At 50.1% G+C, this 22,212-nt stretch overlaps 1 protein-coding gene across 1 annotated transcript; it reads left to right on the forward strand.

Moving 5' to 3' along the window:
• The first annotated feature begins 11,368 nt into the window (after nucleotides 1–11,368).
• BHLHA9 (basic helix-loop-helix family member a9) lies at nucleotides 11,369–12,751 on the forward strand. The gene has a single exon (XM_041726927.1). It carries the CDS (start codon nucleotides 11,369–11,371, stop codon nucleotides 12,029–12,031), a length of 663 nt encoding a protein of 220 aa, XP_041582861.1. The 3' UTR covers nucleotides 12,032–12,751.
• The last annotated feature ends 9,461 nt before the right edge of the window (nucleotides 12,752–22,212 follow it).

Here is a 22,212-nt window from a genome sequence, read left to right on the forward strand (position 1 = left end):
ACTGGAGGCTACTGGCCCAGGTACTGGCAGAGTGATTTCTCCTGTCTTGCCTGTTTCTTTGGGACACCTGCTCCTACATTCAAATCAAGACCCCTGTCTGTCTCAGCTGGGAGGAATCCCTCCCACCTGAAATCCCACCAGGGAGGTGCCCCTCCCCCCAGGTAAGAAGACTATTGGAATGTTACTTAGCAAACAACAATGACAACAAAAAGCAGGCATGGGAATGCCCCAGTCTCCCAGGTCTCCCGGCTACCCCCCAGAGGTGACTATAACGCCAACAGCTCTCTGCCCTACCTGGGCCTTCTCCAGGTAGGTCTACAGTTGGACTCTAGAGAGCCCATCACTAGAGTCTGCTCAGAAATCCCAGGCTTCTTTTTTTTTTTTTTAATTTTTATTTTATTTATTTATGATAGTCATACAGAGAGAAAGAGAGAGAGGCAGAGACACAGGCAGAGGGAGAAGCAGGCTCCATGCACCGGGAGCCTGATGTGGGATTCGATCCCGGGTCTCCAGGATCGCGCCCTGGGCCAAAGGCAGGCGCCAAACCGCTGCGCCACCCAGGGATCCCAAATCCCAGGCTTCTGGTTCTTGAAGGAGGATGGGGAGATGCTCATCTGCCACATCCAGTTGGTGGCCCCTGTGCCAATTCTAGTTTCCAAACAGGTGTTGACTCCAGTTCCCCCATCCCAACTTGCATATCTCAGGCCCCTCCCCTGTCACCTGGACCTCTGCAATAGCCTCTTTTTTTTTAATTTAATTTTTTAAAAAAGATTTTATTTATTTATTTATTCATGATAGACATAGAGAGAGAGAGAGGCAGAGACACAGGCAGAGGGAGAAGCAGGCTCCATGCAGGGAGCCTGACGTGGGACTCAGTCCTAGGACTCCAGGATCATGCCCTGGGCCAAAGGCAGGCACCAAACTGCTGAGCCACCCAGGGATGCCCCCCCCCTTTTTTTTTTAAGATTTTATTATTTTATTCATGAAAGACACAGAGAGAGAGAGAGGCAGAGACATAGGCAGAGGGAGAAGCAGGCTCCATGAAGGAAGCCCGATGTGGGACTCCATCCTGGGACTCTAGGATCACCACCTGAACCAAAGGCAGACACTCAACCATTGAGCCACCCAGGCATCCCATCCCTGCAGTAGCCTCTTAACTGGAGTTTGCCTTAAATCCATTCTCCATACTGCTCAAGGAGCTCTAGCTACAATCCGTATATGACTGTGTCACTCATCAACTTAACTTCCTTCTGTGGTGTTCAGGGACCTACAATAACCAAAACCCAAGCTTTGGGGCATGATTCCTAGTAATCCCCAGCCTCCTCTCCCACTTCTTGGTCTCTCATATCATGGTTTGGAAAAGCCAATTTACTGCATTGTCCTCATCATACTCTGATGGCTTAAACTTCCAGGCCCTGGCACATGTTGTTCCATTGATCTTCAATGTCTTTCTACCCCTTGTCTGCTTGGCAAATTCCTCTTCATCCTTTGAAATCTAGTTGAGGCATCACGTGCCCTGTGAAGCCTTTCCTGATCCCTCAGAGAAACTCATACTCCTCTGCCCTACTTCTAAACCTTGAGTTCTTGTTTTGTGCTATTGAAATAATTTGTTTATGAGATGGTATTCTGCACTAGATGGTGAGCCCTATGAGGATAGGAACCCTGTTCATTTTTTTCATCATTGTATCCTCAGTACCTAAGACAAGACGTGGTAAATAAATGCTCAATAAATGTGTAACTGGGGAGATGAATGAATAAGAAGAGGGTTTTAGAAGACTGGGGGTTGGGGTGGCAAGAGCCAGACTTGGCTTATGAGGAGTGAGAATTGATGCTGGGAGATGAAAGGAAGAAGATAATCATTGCAGTATGTAGAGAAAGACTAGCTCAGAGAAGGCAGCCTGAGCACTTTTCTATTTCCAAGGAAAGAGCCAGTGAAGGGGGGAAGCTATGAAACCAAGGGAGGAGCAACTGATGAGCCAGGAGATGTGGAGGGGAGGCAGGAGAGAAAAGGACACACCCCAGAGCACTGGTAGGGGAAGGAGGACTCTAACATGAAGAAATGAAGTAGGGTGGAGGGAGTCTTCATCCAACAGGGAAAGAGAAAGCTAATGTTTTTTCTATTTAAGTTTTTTTTTTTAAGATTTTATTTATTTATTCATGAGATACACACAGAGAGAGATAGAGAGAGGCAGAGACACAGGCAGAGGGAGAAGCAGGCTCCATGCAGGGAACCTGATCCGGGACTTGATCCTGGGTCTCCAGGATCATGCTCTGGGCTGAAATCCGTGCTAAACCGCTGAGCCACCTGGGCTGCCCTTTTCTATTTGTTTAATTTTTTTTTAATTTTTAAAAATATTATTTTTTTTTAAAGATTTTATTTATTTATTCATGAGAGACAGGGAGAGACACAGGCAGAGGGAGAAGCAAGCTCCATGCAGGGAGCCTGACGTGGGACTCAATCTTGAGTCTTCAGGATCACACCCTGGGCTGAAATCCGTGCTAAACCGCTGAGCCACCCGGGCTGCCCTAACATATTTTTATTTATTTTTTATTTTTAAAGTTTTTATTTATTTATGATAGTCACCTAGAGAGAGAGGCAGAGACATAGGCAGAGGGAGAAGCAGGCTCCATGCAGGGAGCTCGACGTGGGATTCGATCCCGGGTCTCCAGGATCGCGCCCTGGGCCAAAGGCAGGCGCTAAACCGCTGGGCCACCCAGGGATCCCTGCCCTAGCATATTTTTATTTTTATTTTTTATTTTTTTTAATTTTTATTTATTTATGATAGTCACACAGAGAGCGAGAGAGAGAGGCAGAGACACAGGCAGAGGGAGAAGCAGGCTCCATGCACCGGGAGCCCGACGTGGGATTCGATCCCGGGTCTCCAGGATCACGCCCTGGGCCAAAGGCAAGGGCCAAACCACTGCACCACCCAGGGATCCCTGCCCTAACATATTTTTAAAATGTAATTTCTACACCCAACATGGAGCTTGAATTTATAACCCTGAGATCAAGTGTTGCAAGCTCCCTGGACTGAGACAGCCAGACACCCCTGTTGAAAGCTCCATGAAGTGAGGGGAAGGAGATGAATGTTTAATGGCTTCCCTCTCTCGCCCAAGTAAAACTGGAAGATACTGCGGTGGCCTACATGGCCATGTCACCAACACAAACTGGCTTCTTACTCTGCCCCACCCTTACTGGCCACCTTGCTTGTCCATACTCTCCTGCCTTAGGGCCTTTGCCCTGTGCTATTCCTGCGGCCTGGAAGCTCTTCCTCAAGAAAGCCACCATGCTGTCTCATTCAAGTCTTCCCTCAGATGTCACTTTCTCAGGTGAGCTCTGCTTTACCCCGCTGCCCCCCCAGCCCCTGAACCTATACACACTCTCTGCGTCCTACCTTTTCTGGTGTTTTTTTCTTTCCCCCGGGGAGCATTTATTACCTCCTAATGTACTTCTAATAGTGCTTATTTACTCCATAAATTCCTTATTTTCATTATGATTTGCTCTCCGCACTAGAATGTGACTTCCAGCGCATGGGTGGCTCCGGTGGGTTAAGGTCTGCCTTCCACACGGCTCATGGTCTCGGAGGCTTGAGATTCAGCCCCGAGTAGGGCTCCCTGCTCAGCGGGAGTCTGCTTCCCCCTGCCCCTTTGCCCCTGCTCTTGCCCTCTCTCTCCCTAAAATAAAATCTTAAAAAAAAAAAAAAAAAGGGACTTCCATGAGGACAGGTTTTTGTTTTATTACCCTACACCAGTAACGAACTCCTTAGGCAGTCAATGTACTTCAGTTGAATGAATGAATGAATGAATGAATGAATGGGCAGCGCCTGAAACCCAGCCCAAATGTGCCAGGTTCCAAATTATCCCTACACGATCTCGGAACGGACCTGGTGAGGGTCCCGCTGAAGGCGAGGGAAGAGGCAGGCCTTCCCGGAGGTCGCTTTCGGGCGCTCGTCCGGTTCTCAGGACCCCGCGGGCTCCGTTCTCTCTCGGGCAGGACTTCTGTTCTCCCCTGGGGGGGTGGGGGGGTGGAGGGGGTGGGGGGGTGGAGGGGGTGGGGGGGGGGGGGGGGGCGGGGGGGCGCGCCGGAACTTCCAGAGGAAGAGCAGGAATTTCTGACATCCCGGCCCAGCCGAGCGGTAATAGGCACCTTCGCGGCCGCCAGCGGAACCGCCTGGCCCTAAATCACGGCGGCGGCCCCTCCTCCTCCGCGCCTCGCGGGCCGGGGACGCGCTGCTCCGAGGCGGGGGCGGATCCAGCCGCGCGGCGGGAGGCCCGGGCGCCCCGCGGGTGCCTCGGAAATACTGGCCCCGCGGCCCGCCTTTGAAGGGCCGACGCCCCGCCCGCACCCCCCGCGCCCCCCGCGCCCCCCGCGCCCCCCGCGCCCGCGCCCCCCGCGGAGCAGCACGCCCCGGGGACCGGGCCTCGGCGGACTCCCGCGGTTGGGGGCCGCGCGCCGAGGGAGGCGGGGGCGCTCCTCTTGGGCGGGGCGCCGGGCCATTTGTCGGGAGAGTGTGGCTCAGAATTATGAATTTGGAGCCCGGGGCCATGTCCTGATCTGTGCAGGGGAAGGGCGTGGGGAGCTGGCCTGGAAAAGTCCGGAACGCGGGAAAGAAGAGCCAGAGCTGTATGGGGGATCCGGGGTGGGGAAGGAGGGATTGGAGGGAGAGCCCCTTCCCAGACCTGGGAATGGTGCTGCTTGGGCATTTTCTTGGCTTTTCCTAACGTCGTCTTAAGGTCGATTAGAGGGTTCATGTTAGGGGACCCGAAGAGAAGTCGGTGGTTCAATCTCATTTATTTTTTTCCTTGCTGATTTTCTATGGCCACTTTGTTCCTTTTGAGACCTATAGTTGTCTCTTGTCATAAATTTTCCCTCCATCCAACACAGGGGTAGGGCTTTCTAAAGTTAACGTGCAAGAAGAAAATTGCGTGTAATCAAAACTATCCTTGAATAAACCTTACGTTATAGTATGCAAGTATGATGTAAATAACCTCAACAGTCATTCCTATGCAAGCTAGAATTTATTTATTTATTTATTTATTTATTTATTTATTTATTTATTTATTTTCAAACTAGAATTTAATAGCCACTGAGTGAGACTCTGGAGAATCAGATACGTTTTTCTCAGCATTCCAACTACTTTGCTGTTAAGACAGAATTTTGAATTCAGTAGATCTGAGATAAGGTCAGAGGTGCTGCTGCCATTAAAACACAATACGAGAACCACAGCTTTTTCTTTTTTTTATAAGATTTTATTTTTATGTAATCTCTACACCCAACACGGGGCTTGAATTTACAACCCAAAAATCAAGAGTCCTGTGCCCTACAAACTGAGCTAGCCAGGCATGCAGAGAACCAGGTTTTGACAACTGTCAAATTACCCCCAGGGAATGAGGTGGGTGGGGAATTCTAAAGTATTTCTATTTGGCTGTTGGGTTTTATATCCTTCTATTTTAATCCTGAGCTTCTAGACTTAAGTTAATACAGGTTTGCAGCTTCAACACACATGAGAGCCTATAGCACTGGGCCTGGTATTTGTAGATGCTCAATTAAGGTTTCCTGGATTTGAATATAGAGTTTGTTTCATCAGACCAGTGTGGAGTTTCCAATGTTTCATGAAATTCTTAATATCAGGAATCACACCATCTATTCAACATTCAGAAAATATTTCCTTGCACCTACTATGTACCAGACACTGTGGTAGGACTGGGACCTAAATGTGAACCCAGCATGAACACAAGAATACAATATGATCTGCTAAATTCTGAGTTGGAGTTTAATAAGGAGAGCCCTCTAGTTCCTTTTTTTTTTTTTTTTAAGTTTTATTTATTTATTCATGAGAGAGAGAGAGAGAGAGGCAGAGACACAAGCAGAGGGAGAAGCAGGCTCTGTGCCGGGAGCCCGATGAGGGACTCAATCCTGGGACTCCAGGATCACGTCCTGGGCCAAAGGCAGGCGCTAAACCGCTGAGCCACCCAGGGATCTGAGCCCTCTAGTTCCATCCACGTAGTTGCAAATGTTAAGATTTCATTCACGGTTTCCATATATGTTACATGGAATATATATATATTCCATATATACATGTGTATATATATATATATATATATATATATATATATATATGTAACATCTTTATCCATTCATCTGTCGATGGACATCTGGGCTCTTTCCATATTTTGGCTATTGTGGACATCACTGTTATAAACATTGGGGTGCAAGTGCCCCTTTGGATCACTATGAGGGTATTATGCTAAATGAAATAAGCCAATCACAGAAAGACAAATATATGACTTCACTCATATGTAGAATTTAAGAAACAAAACAGAAAGGAAGGGAGGGAAGGGAAGGGAGGGAAAAATAAAATACGACAAAATCAGAGAGGGAGACAAACCATAAAAGGCTGTTAACTATAGGAAACAAACTGAGGGTCACTGGAGGGAAGATGGATGGTGGGATGGGGTAACTGTGTGATGGGCATTAAGGAGGGCATGTGATGTGATGAGCACTGGGTATTATACGCAGTTGATGAATCACTAAATGCTGTCTGTGAAACTAAAAATACACTATATGTTCATTGATTTTAAATAAAATTAAAATTTAAAAAAAGAAGGGGAGCCCTGCAGGGAAGGGCTCAGGGCTGGCTTCACAGAGGAGGAAAGGTTAGCAAGCTGTGGCAGAGCCTAGTGACTCCCTGCAGTCCACTGAACTCCATCCAGAACTCCCGCCTAGAGCCTTCCCAACCTGTGCACCTAGGAGGCTACAGGCTGACCTTGAATCCCCTCAAGCTATACCTGGGTTGCTGGGCCCTTGCTCACCTGCAGTAGGGTAAGCAGGTGGGCACCGGTTTGTCACTTCTGTTCTCTGTGCTCTCCCTGGGGTCCCAGCATTCATCAGTTCGGCTGGTGTTGGAAATAGGATTAGCCAAGGAAACCCTAGGTAACAAATGTCAGCCCAGGAGGAGGGCAGTTGGGCTTCTTGGGACTTTTCCTGGCTTCCAGCCTATAATCTCTGTTCTTTCCTGCTTGTCTTTCTTCATTTAGGGGACCTTCCCTCCTTACCCCAACCCTTCTCTATGTCAGCCAAGCTCTTTTTAATTTTTACACTTGGTTGAAACTATTTGAGTATCTTTTTTTTTTTTTTTAAGATTTTATTTATTTATTTATTTATTTATTTATTTATTTATTTATTTATTTATTTATTTATTTATGGTAGACATAGAGAATGAGAGAGAGGCAGACACACAGGAGGAGGGAGAAGCAGGCTCCATGCCGGGAGCCCGACGTGGGACTTGATCCCGGGACTCCAGGATCGTGCCCTGGGCCAAAGGCAGGCGCTAAACCACTGAGCCACCCAGGGATCCCCCCTATTTGAGTATCTTAATGACTTTTGTTTTATTTATTTATTTTTTTTTAATTTTTTTTTTAAAAATTTTTTTTTATTTATTTATGATAGTCACAGAGAGAGAGAGGCAGAGACACAGGCAGAGGGAGAAGCAGGCTCCATGCACCGGGAGCCCGACGTGGGATTCGATCCCGGGTCTCCAGGATCGCGCCCTGGGCCAAAGGCAGGCGCTAAACCGCTGCGCCACCCAGGGATCCCTTGACTTTTGTTTTAAAGGGCAGGTCTCTAATACCTGCAGGTGGTCAGTGGGGGCTGCCCACCAGTGCTGTGGAGGTGAGGGGATCCCCTGAGTTGAGAATGCAGGTCCAGTCCAGAGGGGTTAAGAGCTTGATCTTTGAGGGAAGCCATACTGCGTTATTTGAAATCCTGGCTCAGCTATGGCTCAGCCCTCTGACTTGTGGCAAGTTACTTAATTCTCTTTGGGTTGCTGCCTGTAAAATGGGGATGACAGTAACAGGGCCTTCCATAGAGGATTGTTGTGGGACTAAGATAATATATGTTTCAAAAGCACTCAGTAAAAATAAATAAATAAATAAATAAATAAATAAATAAATAAATAGCACTTCATACTAGGCCTGGCCTATAATAAGCACTCATCAGAAGTCAGTACAAATATTATTCAGATGATGGTTGCTATTATTACTAAGCTGCATTCTGCTCATGGAGGATTGTGAGTTCTCACTAAGGGGAAGAAAAGAGGTTGCAAACATTTTAAGCTTGTTTTTTTTTTTTAAGATTTTATTTATTTATTCATGAGAGACACACACACACATAGAGAGAGGCACAGAGAGACACAGGCAGAGGGAGAAGCAGGCTCCATGCAGGGAGCCTGATGTGGGACTCAATCCTGGGACTTCAGGATCACGCCCTGAGCAGAAGTCAGATGCTCAACCACTGAGCCACCCGGGCATCCCTAAGTATGTTTATCACCTGACTGGCACCCTCCCTTCAGCTCCTACACTGCCCCAGGCAGACTGTCCCCTCCCTTCAGCTCCTACATTGCCCCAGGCAGACTATCCCCTCTCTGGGGATCAGTGGGAAGGGAAGGATTCCTTGGGGAACTCATGTCTATCCTTCATGAGGGGGGCTCTGGGCTTGCCCATCCCTTTCCTCCTGATCATGTGTTATGCGCTCCCTGGAGACAACATGGGGGAGAGGAAACCTGTTAATGGTCATACTCAGACTGAGGTTACCCTCAAGATAACCAGGCATGGTGTTTCTTGAGGCCGACTCTTCACCGGGTTTCACCTCGCTGAGTCCTCTGAGGCAGGTAGAGGACTGAGGTTCAGAGCCTTTCCTGAGGTTTTTATGAACGAGAATACCAGGGACACCTGGGTGGCTCGGTCAGTTAAGCATCTGTCTTTGGCTCAGGTTATGATCTCAGAGTCCTGGGATGGAGTCCTGCATTGGGCTCCCTGCTCAGTGGGGAGTCTGCTTCTCCCTCTCCCTTTCCCTCTGCCTCTTCTCCTTACCATGCTCTCTCTTTCAAATAAATAAAGAAAATTTGTTAAAATATTAAAAAAAAAAAAAAAGAGGAAGAGGCAAATATTGGATGAGTTTACATCCAAAGCTTGTGCTCTTTACCACTACACTTCTGTGTCCCATACTCAAGGCCAGCTTCATGGACTTGGGACCTGTGCACCCTGCCCCCCCTCCCCGCATAGAAGGGCCCCAAGCTCAGTTTAATGCTCTGCTGTCACCATCTTCAAATCTCAATAGTTTTGAATAAGCAGCCCCATATTTCCCTTTTGCACTGGGCCATGCAAATTATGTAGCTGGTCCTGCCTACCTTCTTTTGTAGAAAGGATGTCTTCTTTGCAAAGAAAAGGAAACTGAGGTACCACGACTGGTACAAAGTCATGAAGCAAGTGGGTAGCAGAACTAGACCTGGGTCTCCTGACTCCCTGTCTGGGGGAATTCTCTGGAAACACTCATATGCCCCAAGGTGCCATGGATGGGGGACATTTTATAAGGGGACACTGGCTGGGGGAAGGTAGAAGAGGGCTTCCACTCACCAAATCACCTATTCTACCTGGCCCTTCTGGGACTAAAATGTCCACCTGCTATCTCCTGACACTCCCACCTTTGGCCCTAGGGGCCAGGCTTTTCTGAAGGGCTGGGCAAAGCCATGAGCAGGGCAATGACTCCATTCTTTCTAGAGTGACATTGAGGGGCTAAGGGACATGAATTAGGGTGGAAGCAGCGGTGGCCATAGAATGTAACACTCAGGAATCAGAGTCTCTGTTTGTTTGTTTGTTTTTTTTAAAGATTTTATTTATTTATGAGAGATACAGAGAGAGAGGAAGAGACACAGGCAAAGGGAGAAGCAGGTTCCTCACTGGAAGCCTGATGCAGGAATCGATCCCAGGACCCCGGGATCACGACCTGAACCAAAGGCAGACACTCAACCATTGAGCTACCCAGGTGTCCCAGATTTCCTGGGTTTTGACTCTCTCTGCCTCTCACTCTGACATCCAGTGAGACTGACATCCTGTGACTTGAGCTGGATGGGTGGACTTGGGTGCTCAGACATCCGTGGCCTGTGCTCTGTGTAGAATCCTCCTGGAGGTGTGTATTTTTGTGTGATCATGTGTGCATATGTGTGTATTGTGAGGTGATGGGAAAAAGATTGAGAGGAAAAAACATCCAGTTCTATTTGCTTTCATTCACTTTTTATTTTCATAGATATTGCAGATTTGGGGAACAGAGCCCTAGGAATACAAATATCCTTAAGGATGCTTACAGTCTAGTGAGCAAGACTGACAATAAAACAAATAATCACACAGATACATATATAATTTGTTTCCTAGTGCCCTGTTCTCTTTCACCTTGGAGCAATTAACAGTTTGAAATAACGGGATTGTTGGTATGGTCTTTTTTTTGTTTGTTTGTTTGTTGGTATGGTCTTTGGTGAGATGAATGTGAACCCCATGGCCATCCCAGCTGATGCCAGAGCAAGCCTTTCCATTTTGAGGCATTTGGACTATGGCTGAGAATGAGATTGACCTTGGTACTCCAAATAACTCACTTGTGGATGCCTGAAATTCCATTGAGGGTCTTCCTCTAGGACTAGTATTATTCTATTTCTGAGACTATTACAAATTCAAATCCCCAGGAATGGGTGGGTGGGGTGGGTTCTCTGAGTTCACAACATGGCAGCTCTGTGTCATGAGACACAAGGGCCCTGAATACCAAGAGATGCCCCTGATGGGTACCACAAGGGGAGCCAGAGGGCCACAAGACAATCTCCATCACCCTCTGCTGCTCAGTCCAGCTCTGCCTTCAGAAGTAGGAGCCTAAGGCAAGGGAGAGGGAGAGTAAGGCCCAGTAAAAGCCCAAATCCAGATCCCAGCCAGCCTCACTCAAGTAGCTGAAAAAGCAAGAAGCTCCAGGTCCCTTTTACCTGCAGGGCCCTTCTGTACGGTCCCACCGGGACAGTTATGCTTTCCTCAAGGACAGCTCTGTGGTTGTCCACAGGCCTGGACAAGAACTTTCCAGGTTCTTGAAACACACTCAACTACCATTGTGACCCTTCTGTGCACCTACCAGCACTCCCGCCCAGAGGCCAAATTTGGCAGTGTATTTGGGGGCTGCAGGTGTAGAAGGTTCAACCTGGTCACCTGAGAGAGGCCCCCCAGTGAGGCAGGGCCGGTTCCCCCTGGCGGCTGGAGCACTGCCCCGGGCGTGGCCGGCTGCCCCGTCTGGTCCCCTAGTACAAGAATCTGCATGCTTCCTCCCCTCGTCGTTTCCTTCCTCTCGGTTCCTCCCTCGCCAGCCTACCTGGAGGCAGGTAATAAAGCAGGAGGAGGGAGATGGATGGATGGGGAGGGTGGAGAGCCACGTGGTGCCATAAAGCCCAGCTAGAGAGGGCCCGTCCGGGGAGTGTCCAGCCCGCAGGAGTCGAGGCTCGGGAGGTGGCCTGCAAGCCCAGTGGGCTGGAGCCGGGGGCAGCGAGGCCCGGGGAAGGCCATGCACCGAGGCGTGCCGGGACCAGGCCTCAGGGGCCTCCAGGGCGCTGAGGGCTCCTCCGAGGACTCGGGGGGCTCTTGCCTGGAGGCCGGGAGGCATTTGGGGGTGCTGAGGGAGAAGGGCGAGGCCGAGGAGGCGGCGGGCGGCCGGAAGCGCGCTCGGCCGGCGCGCTCCAAGGCGCGGCGCATGGCGGCCAACGTGCGGGAGCGCAAGCGCATCCTGGACTACAACGAGGCGTTCAACGCGCTGCGCCGGGCGCTGCGGCACGACCTGGGCGGCAAGAGGCTCTCCAAGATCGCCACGCTGCGCAGGGCCATCCACCGCATCGCGGCGCTCTCCCTGGTGCTGCGCGCCAGCCCCGCGCCCCGCTGGCCCTGCGGGCACCTGGAGTGCCACGGGCAGGCCGCGCGCGCCGCCGCGGGGGGCAGCGGGGATGCGGGCTCCAGCCCCCCGCCGCCCGCGCCGCCGCCCGTCGGCCCCTTCGCGCCGCGCTGCGCCTCGTGCTCCCCGCGCACGGCCCCCGGACGGCCCCGGGCGGCGGCCGAGGCTCAGGGCGCGGCCCAGGCGTCCACGGGAAGCTGGCGCCGGGTCCCAGCGGCTCCCTCGGCCTGGCCGCGGGCCCACCTGCGAGCGGGCCCCGGGCTGGGCTCCCAGCACTCCTGACTGGCTCCCGGGAGCTACCCGTAGGCCTGGAGGGAGGAGCCAGTGGCAGGACGGCTGCAAAAGGGTAGACTGCCCCAAACCGCCGCCGGGACCCAGAACAACGGAGTGGCTGAGGCCTGAGAGCGAGAGGAGGCAGCCTGGCCAATGGGAAGGAACTCGAGCCCAGGGCGCACTGCCCGGCACCCCTCTCGCCGCCCGGATCCCAAGCAGGGGTGGCGGCTCTAAGAAAGGTGCAGGATCCTTCCGTTTGGACTTGAACTCTTCTCTCAAAGTGATCTTTGCAGTCCTGTGCCTCTGAGTCCTGTGTTCTCTTGCTGCTTTATAGGAGAAAGGGGGCTTTTGGACAGGGGGACTTGAATGTGGGAGGGCGGGTGACCCCTGGTGTGGTCGGATGACAGTGTGGTGTCCACATCCCCTGCCTGTGCTGATACCCCAAGTCTGTGATCTGAGAGAGCCAACAGAAGGAGCCAAATAAAAAGGAAAAAGTTGCCATCTCTGACTGCTATAAGGTGTCCACTGGGCTTAGTGGCCCAGGGTGGCAGGAAAGCCTGAGGACTGGGAGCTCACTGCGGAATGTGGGGACCCGGGCCTGATGCCTGGAGGTAGGTACCTGGGGCATTGATTCCTGGCAAGCCCCCAGGTGTGGCTGAGCACTGTGAGGAGCACTGTGGGAGAGGACATTATTTGAAGAGGGGGAGCAGCACCAAGAGACTCAAGCTGGGGTCAGCCTCACCTCTGGACGGGATACCCTGCAGAGCCGCTGTCTGCAGTGACCCACTGCCAGGGCTGCATCAGAAGCAAAGTCTGGGCTAGTCCCAGGAAAGGAAGCCTACAGCAGACCATGGACTGGGGGGTCAGTAAGTCCTGCCTGTACCCTCAGTGTGGGTGCATGGAGCTCCCAGGGAGAAGTGGTCTGGTGCAGCCAGAGCCTCTCTGATGAGGGGCAGAGGTGGAATCAAAAGATTACAGGGAAGAGGTTAAGGGAATTAGGGCCTGAGGCCAAGTCTGCTGAGAAAGTGGGAGGCATGACTGGCCCTCCCAGAGAGGTCTGGAGAGCTTTGGGATCTAAGGTGAGCACTCCCGCGCTAGTGTATGGCCTCACTCCTGCTGACCAGGCTGCTGCTGCAGTTGCTGCTGGCGGGGGTGAGAACCCAGGTGTGCCAGGGGAGGGGCTGGGGGCTCTCTGGTCTCCTTGGAGAGCTGGACACTCTCCAGCTGGGGGAAGAAAAGTTACACAACTCAGAATTGGGGGAGCATCACGGATGAAGTTGGAGCTATAGACCCAGAGATGAGTGAGAGATCCCCCAGATAGTCAAGGTGAGGCTCACTGCTGTAATTAAAGATATCTTTGCTTTCTGCAAGCAAGACACTGGCTGGCACACTCAGCACCCTGTCCAGAGCCCACAGGTATTAGGACTCCCAATTTTACAGGGCAGGTGGCTGCAGCACAGATCACAAAAAGGCTTTGACTCTGGGCAGAGGAATCATGGGGTCCAATCAGGAACAAAATGTGGGAATCTGGCCCCAGGCTTGCCCACTGAGCCTTCCATCTGTGGAGAGGTGGTGCCACTGTCTGATAGTGGAAAGGAAAGAGCCAGACCAACGTGTGTTCTGCCACTTACTACGTGTGTGACCCATGGCATCACTTAACCTCTCTAAACCTCTAGTTCCTCACCAGTGACACAGATGATTCCACCTCAGGGTGGCTGTGAGGGTTAACACTGGTTCATTATGTGCAGTTTCTGGCAATTAGAAGGTGTTCCATAAATTGTTACTGTTTGTATATTCTTATAAATCTTATGATAAGTTTGGACAATGCTTCTGCCTTGCTTCGGCTCCAGGTTTTTATGCCCTGGAAACATAATAAAATGACCAGTAAGTCCTGCTTTCCTAAGTTCCAGGATAGAAAGAGGTGAGAGTTCTGGCACAGTTGCACTCTCAGCTCAGGAATGGTGAGGGTGCCCCCTGCAGGTGGAAGTGTGAGTGTGCAGCAGATGTGTGAAGTCAGAGGGGAGGATGTGAAAGTACTTCGCAGTGTCTTCATTTTCCAGCTGAGTGACCTTGGGCAAATTGCCTAAGGGCTTTGAGCCCCGGTGTTTCCCTCTGTATAATGGGCTAAAATAAGTACTTACATCATAGGCTGTTGTGCAGACTAAATGAGATAATGCATTTCAAGCACTTAGCATAGTGTCCGGCCCTGTGAGCGCTCAATGAGTGAAAGCTATTAAGACAAATTCTATTCACAGGTTGTTATAAAAAGAGAATGCGTGGGAAGCTGTTTTATAAATGAAAGCTGGGGATCCCTGGGTGGCGCAGCGGTTTGGCGCCTGCCTTTGGCCCAGGGCGCGATCCTGGAGATCCAGGATCGAATCCTACATCGGGCTCCCGGTGCATGGAGCCTGCTTCTCCCTCTGCCTATGTCTCTGCCTCTCTCTCTCTCTCTGACTATCATAAATAAATAAAAATTTAAAAAAAATTATAAATGAAAACTGACAACACATTAGCTATTGTCTTATCAGGACCATGTGTTCGAGTGCATTTGTGTGTGTGTTTGTGTATATATACATATATATTGTTAAGATTTTATTTATTTATTCATGAGAGACACGGAGACAGGCAGAGAAAAGCAGGCTTCTCATGGGGAGCCTGATGTGGGACTCGATCCCACCACCCCAGGATCACTTCCTGAGCCAAAGGCAGGTGCTCAAACACTGAGCCACCTAGGCTCCCCCATACTTGTGTATATTTGTGTGCTGTTAGGTGTTTGCCTAGTATTCAAAGACATTTTTTTGTCGCAAAGGTTCTCTGATACCCACACATCACATGAGTGCTTATATAGACATGTGGACGTGTGAATATTTGTGTGTGTATATGTGTATGTATTGACCTAACAGGTACTCCCTACCTCTCCCTGATGCATTAGGGTCTCCTGGGCTCTAATACCTTTAATTATGTGCCCTCCAAATTTTCTGGAACCCTTGTTTGATTTTTTTAATCTGGATCCCCAAACCATATCCATCCAAGATGACTGGCTTACTGTGAGAGAAGCTAAATTTGTGATTATTAAAGAAATGGACATTATCAACGGAGACCAGATAGGTTTGTCCAAATACAGAGAAAAATGGTTTGACAATAGGTATGAAGCAAATCTAAAGAGGAAAGTGCTAGAAAGAGAAAACATGTAGGAGAGCTGCTAAAAGTTATGGCTAAAAGATACGAAGTGTTGGGGTGCCTGGGTGACTCAGTCGGCTGAGCATCTGACTCTTGATTTTGGTCAGGTAACCATCTTGGGGTCGTGGGATGCAGCTCTGAGTTCAGCAGGGAATCTGCTGGAGATTCTCTCTGCTTCTCCCACTGCCCCTCCCCTAGGTCATGCTCTCTCTCAAATAAATAAATAAATAAATCTTAAACTTTAAAAAAAAAAGATTTTATTTATTTATTAATGAGAAACACACAGAGAGAGAGGCAGAGACATAGGCAGAGGCAGAAGTAGGCTCCCTGCAAGGAGCCTGATGTGGGGACTTGATCGGGGATCCCAGGATCACGCCCTGAGCCTGAGGCAGACGCTCAACTGCTGAGCCACTCAGGTGTCCCTAAATAAGTCTAAAAAAAAAAAGAGAGAGAGAGAGAGAGAGAGAGATGGAGGACTGGTATATCTAAAGACAGAAATCCTCTATCTATAAGGTTGATCGCAACCATGCACGGGAATAGTGCAGGAAAGAGGGGGGCACAGAAAAGAATGGCAGACCCTGGTAGCAGCTTCACAGCTCACGAAGGGCTGATACACGCAGTCTTTTGGCTCCTCTTAGGAAGTCTGAACCTTCCAACCCCTCGCCTTGTATTCATTACCTCCAACACAGGGACCAGCACCTTGTCTGTCTAGCAATGAGAAAGACACACTGGCAGAGATAGATAACAAATGTGAGACCGATGTTGTCAGGGATGGTGAGGAAAGGGCACATTTCCAGATTTCTAGTTGTCCTGTGGATCTGTTCCTTTTCTGGTATAAAACAATTTGGCCAAATTGCAATTAAAGTACTCCAGGAGAGTAATCCGAAAAGGAAAAGCAGATTTGCAAAGAAGGTGGTCCCAGAGGCACTGGCCCAGTGAAAGATTTGAAAGAATACCAAGGCCCAATCCTAGAGACATGGTGAAGAGCAAAGGCTGGTGTTCTAACAGAGGGAAAATCGTGAGTTAGAGGAGCAGATCACACAACGGTCTGTGCCCACTGATTATAACCATAGACAAACGTGTAGGTACATGAACGATACCCTAAGAGAATTTGGAGAGATGCAAACAGTTAATATCTATTAGGTTCTTCACAATTGCTTTTTAAAGGTGCAGATTTGTTTCCTTAGAGAGGTAGGGAAATGTTTTGAGCAAGGACAGCAAGGACAAAGTATCCTGAGTGGATCCTTTGCAGGGAGTCCACTTCACTGGATGTGAAACCTGGATGCTTGCTGATAGGAGTGGGATTACATCAAGTTTTTCTTACATTGTGTGTGTGTGTGTGTACATGCATGCTCACACGTACCACAGATACCAGAAGGCTGCAGTTGTCCCTGGTGCAGGGTGAGCTAAGCCCAGGAGGGCCTCAGTGAGAAGAGGAATTGACTTCATTATTCCTGCCCTGTCAGCCCCAGAGGGTTTCCTGACACCTGTGGGGCATGGATCTGAGAGAGTTCAATTACCTCTACCCTTGGATTGGGGTCTAACTCCCCCATCCTTCTGAGGTTTGCTCCCCTGCCCATCCTACCCCCAAAGGACATCCCCACAGTATGCAGGTCCCTTTCCCCTTCACTGCTAACATCTCGCCATCTTCCTTGCTCCGAGTGCACTAAGGCTGGGGCCAGGCAGAGAGGTAGGAATTAGCGTCCATGTGGACACACCCTGGGCACTTGGTTGGTGTCTTCAGCCAGCCAGACCTTCGCTGGGCCAGGGTCTGGGCAAGGAAGGGGCAGGGCATACCTGGGAATACCTTTCTTCAGCAGCTAGTGGAACAGACAGGCCAGTCCGGCTGTCTAGCTGCAGGGGCTCACAGCTCCAATCCCCTGGGGAAGGCCAGACTCCTGAAGGTGGAGCTGCAGGAGCTCCATGCCTGCAGCTAGCCCAGCCCCTTGCTGTTTTGCAGAAAACGGGCCCAGAGTTCCCAGATCTTCATGTTAAAAGTCTGGTGCTCCATTTCTATGTGAAATGGATTTTTTAAAAAGCACATATTGAGTTAACACTGTGCAGACCAAACCCACTCTGTATGCTAAGTATGACCCATGGGCCTCCGTTTAAGACCCTACTTGGGGGATGCTTAGGGGGCTCAGTGGTTGAGCATGTGCCTTAGGCTCAGGTCGTGATCCCAGGGTCCGGGGATCAAGTCTCGCATTGGGCTCCTTGTGAAGAGCCTGCTTCTCCCTCTGCCTATGTCTCCGCCTCTGTGAATCTCATAAATAAATACATAAGATCTTAGGAGAGAGAGAGAGAGAGAGATGGAGGACTGGTATATCTAAAGACAGAAATCCTCTATCTATAAGGTTGATCGCAACCATGCACGGGAATAGTGCAGGAAAGAGGGGGCACAGAAAAGAATGGCAGACCCTGGTAGCAGCTTCACAGCTCACGAAGGGCTGATACACGCAGTCTTTTGGCTCCTCTTAGGAAGTCTGAACCTTCCAACCCCTCGCCTTGTATTCATTACCTCCAACACAGGGACCAGCACCTTGTCTGTCTAGCAATGAGAGAGACACACTGGCAGAGATAGATAACAAATGTGAGACCGATGTTGTCAGGGATGGTGAGGAAAGGGCACATTTCCAGATTTCTAGTTGTCCTGTGGATCTGTTCCTTTTCTGGTATAAAACAATTTGGCCAAATTGCAATTAAAGTACTCCAGGAGAGTAATCCGAAAAGGAAAAGCAGATTTGCAAAGAAGGTGGTCCCAGAGGCACTGGCCCAGTGAAAGATTTGAAAGAATACCAAGGCCCAATCCTAGAGACATGGTGAAGAGCAAAGGCTGGTGTTCTAACAGAGGGAAAATCGTGAGTTAGAGGAGCAGATCACACAACGGTCTGTGCCCACTGATTATAACCATAGACAAACGTGTAGGTACATGAACGATACCCTAAGAGAATTTGGAGAGATGCAAACAGTTAATATCTATTAGGTTCTTCACAATTGCTTTTTAAAGGTGCAGATTTGTTTCCTTAGAGAGCCTTCCAAAGAGGGGTAGGGAAATGTTTTGAGCAAGGACAGCAAGGACAAAGTATCCTGAGTGGATCCTTTGCAGGGAGTCCACTTCACTGGATGTGAAACCTGGATGCTTGCTGATAGGAGTGGGATTACATCAAGTTTTTCTTACATTGTGTGTGTGTGTGTGTACATGCATGCTCACACGTACCACAGATACCAGAAGGCTGCAGTTGTCCCTGGTGCAGGGTGAGCTAAGCCCAGGAGGGCCTCAGTGAGAAGAGGAATTGACTTCATTATTCCTGCCCTGTCAGCCCCAGAGGGTTTCCTGACACCTGTGGGGCATGGATCTGAGAGAGTTCAATTACCTCTACCCTTGGATTGGGGTCTAACTCCCCCATCCTTCTGAGGTTTGCTCCCCTGCCCATCCTACCCCCAAAGGACATCCCCACAGTATGCAGGTCCCTTTCCCCTTCACTGCTAACATCTCGCCATCTTCCTTGCTCCGAGTGCACTAAGGCTGGGGCCAGGCAGAGAGGTAGGAATTAGCGTCCATGTGGACACACCCTGGGCACTTGGTTGGTGTCTTCAGCCAGCCAGACCTTCGCTGGGCCAGGGTCTGGGCAAGGAAGGGGCAGGGCATACCTGGGAATACCTTTCTTCAGCAGCTAGTGGAACAGACAGGCCAGTCCGGCTGTCTAGCTGCAGGGGCTCACAGCTCCAATCCCCTGGGGAAGGCCAGACTCCTGAAGGTGGAGCTGCAGGAGCTCCATGCCTGCAGCTAGCCCAGCCCCTTGCTGTTTTGCAGAAAACGGGCCCAGAGTTCCCAGATCTTCATGTTAAAAGTCTGGTGCTCCATTTCTATGTGAAATGGATTTTTTAAAAAGCACATATTGAGTTAACACTGTGCAGACCAAACCCACTCTGTATGCTAAGTATGACCCATGGGCCTCCGTTTAAGACCCTACTTGGGGGATGCTTAGGGGGCTCAGTGGTTGAGCATGTGCCTTAGGCTCAGGTCGTGATCCCAGGGTCCGGGGATCAAGTCTCGCATTGGGCTCCTTGTGAAGAGCCTGCTTCTCCCTCTGCCTATGTCTCCGCCTCTGTGAATCTCATAAATAAATACATAAGATCTTAGAGACAGAGAGAGAGAGAGAGAGAGAGAGAGAGAGAGAGAGAGAGCCTAGTTGGGAGTGGGGGAAGTGCAGAGGCGGCACCTCACACTGGAGTGGGGGCAGCTGGCTGCACCGGATTACCCGCCCTGGAGGGAGCCCGGACCTGAGGCTCCTCCCTGCTCCTCTCCTTCCCCGGGCCACAGCCCTACCTTTGGTCTTTCCCCTCATCACTAGGAGGCCACTAGATGGCACTGTGAGCCCAGCATCGCCCTGTGGCCTAGTCATCCCAGGGTGGGGAGGGGTTGGGGGGCAAGACCAGGAAGCCAGCCTGGCAGCCCCACAGCCACGAGTCATCCTGGGGGCTTCTTGGCTTTTTCTTTTCTCTTAGAGTTTTAAGTAAGTCAAAAAGACCCCTTTTTTATTTTTTATTTAATTTTTAATTTTTAATTTTTTAATTTATTTATGATAGTCAAGAGAGAGAGAAAGAGAGAGAGGCAGAGACACAGGCAGAGGGGGAAGCAGGCTCCATGCACCGGGAGCCTGACGTGGGACTCAATCCCGGGACTCCAGAATCATGCCTGGGCTGAAGATGGTGCTAAACCACTGAGCCACCCGGGCTGCCTACATTCCTTTTTTTTTTTTTTTTTTTTTTTTTTAAAGATTATTTATTTATTTGAGAGAGAGAGAACACAGGGGGAGAGGCAGAGGGAGAGAATCCTCAAGCAGACCCCCTGCTGAGGATGGAGCCCAACGTGGGGCTCAATCCTAGGACCCTGAGATCATGACCCCAGCCAAGGTCAGACGATTAACCAACTGAGCCACCCAGGCGCCCCTTACATTTCTTTTTGTACTAATTATTCGAAAGTGTGTTTTATAGTTAAGCACATTTCACTTTATTTTATCTTTTTAAAGATTTTTATTTATTTATTTATTCATGAGAGAAACACAGAGAGAGCTAGAGACATAGGTAGAGGGAGAAGCAGGCTCCCTACAGGGAGCCTGATGCAGGACTTGATCCCAGGACCCCAGGATTACAACCTGAGCCAAAGACAGATAGATGCTCAACCACTGAGCCACCAGGTGCCCCAGCACATTTCACTTTAGCTACGTTTCAGGTGCTCAATAGCCACACTGGGCTAAAGGCTATGGAATCTTTGGGCTGTGCAGCTATAGGCCCCCGCCCGCCCCCCCCCCAGGGGCCCAGGGTCAGCTTCCATGTAATACGGAAGTGCCTAAGTCGGACACTGACTTAGAGTCTAGGGGTCTCAGGGACCCAACTTCCCACCCTCTGCAGGAGATCTCCTGTTTAAAAAGGCATTAGCACATTCTCGGAAGTTCCTGGGCAGGGTAGCCCAGCTTATTCTCTTGCCCCACCCCTGGCCTGAGGGTGAAAGAGCTTCCTTAAGAACAGAGATAAGGAGGAAGTCTCTATCCCCCACCCTCCCTGCTCTTCCCCACAGAGAGCAACAATCTCATTGCTTGCCCTGGAGGCCAGCCTTTTGCAAACAATAATGGGTTTCCTTTATGGAGCAAAAATTCTTAATTTAGTATAGTCAGATTCACCAAACTTGAAAATTTATGCCAAAGTTACACACCAGGGCAGCCCCGGTAGTGTGGTTTAGCACCGCCTTCGGCCCAGGGCGTGATCCTGGAGACCCTGGATCGAGTCCCACGTCGTCGGGCTCCCTGCATGGAGCCTGCTTCTCCCTCTGCCTGTGTCTCTGCCTCTCATTCTCTCTCTGTGTTTCTATGAATAAATAAATAAAATCTTTAAAAAAAAGGGATCCCTGGGTGGCGCAGCGGTTTAGCGCCTGCCTTTGGCCCAGGGCGTGATCCTGGAGACCCCGGATCGAATCCCACGTCGGGCTCCCGGTGCATGGAGCCTGCTTCTCCCTCTGCCTATGTCTCTGCCTCTCTCTCTCTCTCTCTGTGACTATCATAAATAAATAAAAATTAAAAAAAAAAAAAGACTTTTAAAAAAAAAAATCTTTAAAAAAAAAAAAACAAAGTTACACACTATTTTCAAAACTTATTAGTCTCCAGGTGCCTTTTCATCTCCCCAGACTTCCCTTGAGCCCCTAGCATGTGGCTCTTTCCTCCCTCCACTCTGTTATCTGGTCACATTACCACCCCCCCCAACCCCCCCACCCCCATCCCTTGTCACAGCCCTTGCTGGAAGCAGCATTTTTTAAAAAAATATTTTATTTATTTATTCATGAGAGACATAGAGAGAGAGGCAGAGACTTAGGGAGGGAGAAGCAGGCTCCTGGGACTTGATCCCAGGGACCCCAGGATCATGACCTGAGCCAGAGGAAGACTCTCAACCACTGAACCACCCAGGTGCCCCTGAAAGCAGCATTTTTGAGGCCACCTTGACACACAAACCAAAGCTACTTCTTTTCACTACAGTGGCTCATCTTGCGCCAAGCTGGGCCCCAGGCCCGGACAAGGGAGTGATGTCTGGTTGAGATGAGTGTCCCTCCATTTCCGGCCTTAGTTTTCTCATCCGGACTATCAGACGATCTGAACCCCACAACCTCTGAGGTCCATCCCACCTCTACCTTCCCATCCCTGTCCTGTATGACCCTAGCTAGGGCTTTAGATTCTTTCCTGTACCCTCTCCCATCACCCACTCTGAGACACACACACACACACACACACAGAGTGATTCCAGGTGGTGCTTATGAAACAATGCAAGGAGAGAGATATTGGGGACACAAAAGAGATGAGGAGCATGGAGGAGGAGGCTGAAACAAGGGGAAGACAGGGGAGGGAATGACAGGAGACCACAAGAATCAGAGAGGACAGGCTCACCCGGTGAGGGCTCACCAGGATCGAAGCCCTTCAGAACTGGCATCTGCCCCCAGGGAGCTCGTGAACAGAAGTGTC

This window comes from Vulpes lagopus, chromosome 12 (assembly GCF_018345385.1).
Source record: "Vulpes lagopus strain Blue_001 chromosome 12, ASM1834538v1, whole genome shotgun sequence".
NCBI classification, from domain to species: domain Eukaryota; kingdom Metazoa; phylum Chordata; class Mammalia; order Carnivora; family Canidae; genus Vulpes; species Vulpes lagopus.

Excerpts from the sequence above, each read along its gene's own strand:
- BHLHA9 (XM_041726927.1), top strand. The coding sequence starts at position 11,369 with ATGCACCGAGGCGTGCCGGGACCAGGCCTCAGGGGCCTCCAGGGCGCT.